Source organism: Neomonachus schauinslandi, chromosome 11 (assembly GCF_002201575.2).
Source record: "Neomonachus schauinslandi chromosome 11, ASM220157v2, whole genome shotgun sequence".
In the NCBI taxonomy this organism is placed as follows: domain Eukaryota; kingdom Metazoa; phylum Chordata; class Mammalia; order Carnivora; family Phocidae; genus Neomonachus; species Neomonachus schauinslandi.
In genome coordinates this window covers 49,738,182-49,744,206 of record NC_058413.1, presented here as the reverse complement: position 1 = coordinate 49,744,206, position 6,025 = coordinate 49,738,182, and the positions used below count along the sequence as shown (strand labels likewise).

Here is a 6,025-nt window from a genome sequence, read left to right as displayed (position 1 = left end):
ACAGATCACAAGGAATGGCTGAATAAGTCAGCAATGTTTGGCCTGAGGAAGATAGTGTGGAAGAGGTTTTAGACGAGGCAGTTGTGTGGCCTGCTGGAGTTGGACTCCAAGGACAGACACATCATAGAAATAAAGAAATTTTGTTTTACAGATGTTGCTGAAGGGAAGCCAACCACCACATAGGAAAAACCATAAAGACAGATTTTGATCTCAGTATAAAGAAGTTTCCTATCAGTCAAAGTTGCCCCAAAATAGAGTTGCCTGAGAGGTAGTGAGTTCCTTGTCACCTGGCTTTTTCAAGCACAGGCCAACTAAGGATTGGCAGCCAGATGGTAGTGGATGTTGTTTTGAAAATGCAGGTGGATTGGATGGCTTTTGGGTTCCCTTCAAAGCTGCGGTTATGTGATTCAATTCTCAATAAAGGACAGACAAAAAGATCTCTAGTACTTAACAAGAAAAGAAATTTCCTACCAGGAATGTATGTATTTTTACCCATGTAGGAGGAATACCACAGCAGAAAATGGTCATACCAGGTTGGGTAATCCTGTTGATTATCTCCATCCCATTTCCACCATTCTATTTTCTTACACTTTAAGACTGTACTTCGGCTTCCCATGCTGCAGAATGGAAAATGTTCTGAATAGCCAGCTAGCTTATGCTAGTTCACTTAGCCTTTGGATTTCTCCAGGATTTCTCCAGCACTTCTGAGGTCAGTTATTGCAATCAGTCTCTCTCAGCCTAATCACGCTGGAACACTTAATAAATTTGTGCTTCTGGTCTGAAGAACTGAGAACCAAACTCTGAATTTTGGTAATCCACCAGTGTGCCTCCCCCCTGCTTAAAGCAGCCACCTAAGTGCCACATATGCTGGAAGACAGGTGGGTACTCTGGGTCAGTCTCCACTCCCTTTAGTTTACAATATTAATAATCATAGCAATAGAGGTAATGACAGAGCACGTAATGAAACAAAGAGAACTATTAAGAAATTAAGCTAGCTTTGTTTTAACTTTTTATTATTTCTCCTGTAGAAGCATCAAGAAGGAATAAAAAATAACACCCGCGCCCAAGTGAGCCAAGACTTTAGCTTCCTAGAGGTCAGAGTCTAGGCTCTGAGCCTTCATGTGCTTCCCAATGAGCTATCAAGACATCTTACGTAAGAAATGTGCAGTTGGGCTCTTAATTTTGTCTATGACTTGAAAGGAGGAAATTGGAATTGGGTATATGTCCAAGGATTTGGAAAAAGAACAAGAATTTGTTTTTCCTTGGGGATAGAGAACTGAGCCTGCTCAGACCAGCCCCTCTGTGATGGCATAACCTTGAAAGGAGTGGGTGCCAGGTAGCTGATACAGTCTACAAAGCCTGCAGGGATGAGCCCTGAATTTCTCCAGAGGAAATGGAGCTATGACAGAGCCAGCCTCCATGGAAGGACCCCTCCCTGATTTAGGGGCACAGAGCTGGACAAGGAGACCTCTGGGTTGTTGAGACATCCACCAGGACACTGGTACCCCAACAGTGGCATCGTGTGGTCACAAGAAGCAATAGCAGCAGAGACATCCACGGTCTGAGAGACAAGGAGATGGTGTGAACCTCCTGGTACACCTGTATAATCTAAGGAAGGAGAGGAGCCCTAAAGTGATTGGTAATAGAATTTCCGCCAATCATGGCCAGTGGGGGCTTAGACTCTTCTAACTGAATCTATATGAAAAAAAAATTTTAAGTCACTATTGAATTCTGCTCCCATTTTATTTTCTCTTTTTTAAACATTTTTATTCATTTATTTGAGAGAAAGAGCATGCGCACAAGGGGGGGAGGGGAAGGGGGAGAAGCAGACTCCCCACTGAGTGTGGAGACCTACCGTGAGCGGTTCCCAGGACCCCGAGATCATGACCCATCTGCTCCCATTTTAAATCCCCAACTTCCTCATCTAAAGTATTCCCCTGCCCTGTCATCATCTGTATCCTTACTCCTTTTTTTCCTTCAGAGCCCATAACCAGAAAGCCCTTCTAGTTCATATGTTTGCATGTTTTTATCTGTCTCATAGGTATACTCGTTTATGGCTGGTCTCCCCCTACATAATCCACAAAAGCAGGGATCTTGTCTTTTTTATGTGCCACTGTATCCCCAGTTCTTAAAACAGTGCCTGGCCGAAACTCCAAGCTCAGGAAATATTTGTTGAGTAACTGGATGAATGAAACAAGCTCTGCTCCAGGCACTGTGCTAGACACATATGTAACTTAACCCTCACAGCAGCCCAATAGGGGCTCTCATTATCCCATTTAATAGATGAAGGAACTGAGAAGCCAAACCATAACCACTGAGCTCTCCTGCCACTCACCATTTCTGTTTCCCATCCCACTATTTACCTTTTCCAAGAACACTGCGTTAAACATCCCCCCACTTCTCCTCCTGCAGGTTAGGTTGTGTCCCTTCTGTCTTTCCTCTCAAAATAACGTATGTATAACAATCACTACATTTACATCATTCATGTTTGTATCTCCCCAAGCTCTGAAGTCCTTGGAAGGCCTCAGGATTGTCATCTTGGTGTTCACAAGACCTAGGAGAGGGCCTGGAATACATTAGGCACTCAAAATGTTGTTATATGACAGTAACTGAATGAATGGGCTGATGACCAGGCTCCCATCCCTAGCTAATCCCCTCACACTTCTCACTTCTCCTGGGATGCTCTTGCTTCATGAGGGCCTACTGTGGGCCAGGCATGGTATGTGGTGTGGGAAATACAGAAATTAATAAATTAACAAAACAGCAGAGGAGCCGCAGTCTAGTGTGGCATGGGGAGAGTAATGGCAAACAATCACAGTCAGCACAGTTAGTACTGCGGTGTATAGGTGGTGCTTTGGGAGCAAGGAAGAGAAGCACCTGGGCCTGAAACAGGGTTCCCTTGCTGGATTTTGCGGGAGAGTAAAGATGAGAATGACAGCACACAGCTCAGTGTAATTCAATAGTAGAATGAGGGAAAGTGGCAAGCGGCGAGGCTACAAAAATGGGCAGAAGCCAGATAGTGAAAGGTTATGTTAAAGATGTTGAAGGAATATTCAAGAACTCACTTTATTCTGAAGGTGATGGGGAGCCACTGAAGGGTGTGAATCAGGAGGATGATGGGATCAGATTGGCAGTTCAAATAATAGTCGGGTGAAAGATAAGGTCTTTAAAAAGTGGTCAGACTGCAGAGGTCAAAGCAATAGGATAACTGTTTCCGAGAGGGAGGGGAGTGAGAGATGGAGGAGCCAGGGAGGACTCCCAGGTTTCTGTGTGGACGATGGTGCCACTCCTTGGTAAAGAAAACACAAGAGGAGGAGCAATTTCAAATGATACATAGTAAGTGCTCAATAAATATCTATAAAATTGAAATTGGACTCAAAAGGTAGATTGCTTGCTTTGGACAGACTGAGTAGAGGTACATTTCAACTGCAACTCAGGACAGTGTGTGTGGCTGTTGGGAAAGGCCGGAGAGTAAATGTTCACAGAGGAGTACCCAGAATGAGAAGAGGGCTGAGAACAGAGGAAAACCCATTAAGAGGTGGAAGAGGAAGGAGAAACTAAGAGGAAAACCACCTGTTGACATTTACTGAGCACCGACAGCAAGAGACTATACTGGATGCTTCTCTGTGAGTAAAGTGCTCCAGACACAAGTGGCCACCAGGGTATTTCTATGTGCCACTAATCAGAGCCCAAGATTCACTGGGAATCTGAGAAATGACACAGTGCTCTTTTTGAAACTGAAACCACATTCCAGGTTCTAACATCTATCTTAGGCCTTGCAAGCCTTTTCCTCCCACCCCTTCACATGGAGTCCGGATTAGGTGGCATGACTTTTATTGACGGTGAGTGCAAGCAGGTGCAAGAGGCTGCTCCTTTCAGGGGACACACGCTAGCCTGAAGGAGCTGGGAAAGGCCAGAGCTGGGCTGTGGGTGCAGGATTCACTCCTTATTTGGGCGTGAATGCTGCATTCTGAGAGGGAGATTTATTTTGGGACCAGGCACAGGAAAGGCAGGCAGCGCCAGCCCTTAGGCCGCACTCTCTATTTGCAGCACCGCGGCTTCGGCAGCCGCAGGCCTCCCGGGGTCTTCCTCGGTGTCCTGTGGAGGTTCTGATTCCGGCTTGGGCTCCAGCGCAGGCCGGGCTTCCGGCTGGCCATCAGTGCTCCGGCCAGGCCCGAGGCGCGGTGGCTTGACCGGCGTGGGCGTTGGTGCTCCAGGGCCTTTCCGGCCAGACAGGGCCCTCCGCAGGCTCTGTACCTTCTGCAACCCGGTGCGCCGCAGCCGCCGGGCCCTGGACTCCACCGGCTCCTCGTCCGAGCTCTCCTCAACTTCGGCCTCGGGCTGCTCTGGGCCGAGCTCGGACTGGTCCGCTGGGCCTAGGGGCTCAGGCGCCTTCTGGAAGGCGCTGGCTGGGATTTCAGCCTCCTCCTGCATGTGATGAACACAGCTCTGACCGTGGCAGTCCCCGACCCCGCAGCAGCCTGAGCCTCACTCCTTAATTACACCGGGGAACCCGCCCCGCCCTTGGCCTCCGCAGCCCGAGGGGCAAAGAAAAGGGAGACGTGGGAAAGTAGGGAGCAGGGGTGGAGAGGAAGGGAGAGCTACTGGGCGAACCGCAAAAGTTTGGAAAGTAGGTAGGACCCGCTTAGGCAGGATGGTGGTCGCAGGAGCAAGAATCGGAGGCAGCGAACTGTCGCGGGATGCACTCCCGCCACCGTTCGGGGATGGGCTGGGACTTGGAACAAATTCTGTGGACGTGGCCTGAGCTCGAGCTGGGCGAACTCTGGTTGGCCAGGCTGGGTTCAGGAGCTGACGGATGGCGCAGCGTGGTGGGAAGTGGGTGCGGCTTTAGAAGTCCGTGCCACCGCGTGGGGTCAGGAATGCGGGTGTGGTAGCCGGGCGGGGGGAGGGGACGATGGGGGGAGGAGGCCCCGGGGGGTGGGACGCCTGAGGTCACTGACCTTGAAGAGCAGGACGTGGAGCTTCCCGCGCGCCACCAGCAGCCCGTGGTTTGCCTCCAGCCGCTGCACCTGGGCGGCGCGGCGCACGGCGCGCTCCTGCGCAGCATCCGCGTGCGAGCCCACGCGCTCCGCCTTGGCTAGCAGCTGCGCCAGCGTGTTGCTCGTCGTGTCGTGACTGCGGCTCAGCGCGCCCAGGCCGCTCTGGATGCGGCGCACCGAGCCCGCTAGGCCGCCCTGCCTCCGAGCCAGGCCCCCCTGCCGCTCCCGCAGCGCCTCCAGCATGGTGGCCAGCTTCTCCAACAGGGTCACCACCGTCAGGGCGTGCACCGGGCCCCCCGCCGGCGCTGCGGACACAGGCCCCGGATCCAGCGCGCTCTCCCCCATGATCCCCGACCGCGCTGCCTGCTCTCCCTGCGGCCGCTGGCTGCACTCTGGGCTGGGGCCTCCTTTCCCCGGCTCCTCCCCGGCTCCAGCCGTGACTCAGGCAGGCGGAGCGGGCCCTCCCGGGAGGCGGGAAGGGGAGCAGGGGGCGGGATGGCGGCGGCGGCGGGATCATTCGGAAGCGCTCCCCCTTCTGCTGCTCCGCCCCGGGGGCCTCTGCGGGGAAGCTGGTCAGCCTCGTATCCGCCCCCCCTTCCCCAAACTCTCTCCCTGTAAGTTTGAATTCCCCTCCTCCCGTCCCAGTTCCCTGGTGTGCCTCTTTCTGGAACGTACTCCCACCACCGCGGAGGGTGAGCCATGGAAAATTTTGTTGCGCACATCGAGTGGGTAGAGAAACTATGTAAATGCGGCACAAGGATAACCTGAGGGACTCCCACAGCCACCGCCTTCGGCCTCCCACGCCCCTGAGGACTGTATTTGTGCCCCCGGGTTGGGCGCGGTAAGCAGGGAGGGATGCTACGCTACAGACCCAAGACTGTTTAGGGCGGAGGCCTCGCTTCGTGACCACACAGGCTGCTCAATGCGCACCGGCAGGCGGAGCAGCCTCTGGTATTTTCCTAATAGTGATCGCCAGGGTTTAGCCACAGGCCTCCCTTACTGCCTCTCTAGGTCTTACTGTTGGG

The 6,025-nt window shown here is 52.5% G+C and overlaps 1 protein-coding gene across 1 annotated transcript; it reads right to left on the bottom strand.

Moving 5' to 3' along the window:
* Positions 1-1,817: 1,817 nt before the first annotated feature.
* On the bottom strand, positions 1,818-5,418 carry CAVIN3 (caveolae associated protein 3). Its single transcript, XM_021685701.2, has 2 exons — positions 4,962-5,418; positions 1,818-4,428 (listed from the first exon to the last, which is right to left on the bottom strand). Exons 1-2 carry the CDS (start codon positions 5,343-5,345, stop codon positions 4,027-4,029), a joined length of 786 nt encoding a protein of 261 aa, XP_021541376.1. The 5' UTR covers positions 5,346-5,418; the 3' UTR covers positions 1,818-4,026.
* Positions 5,419-6,025: the final 607 nt, after the last annotated feature.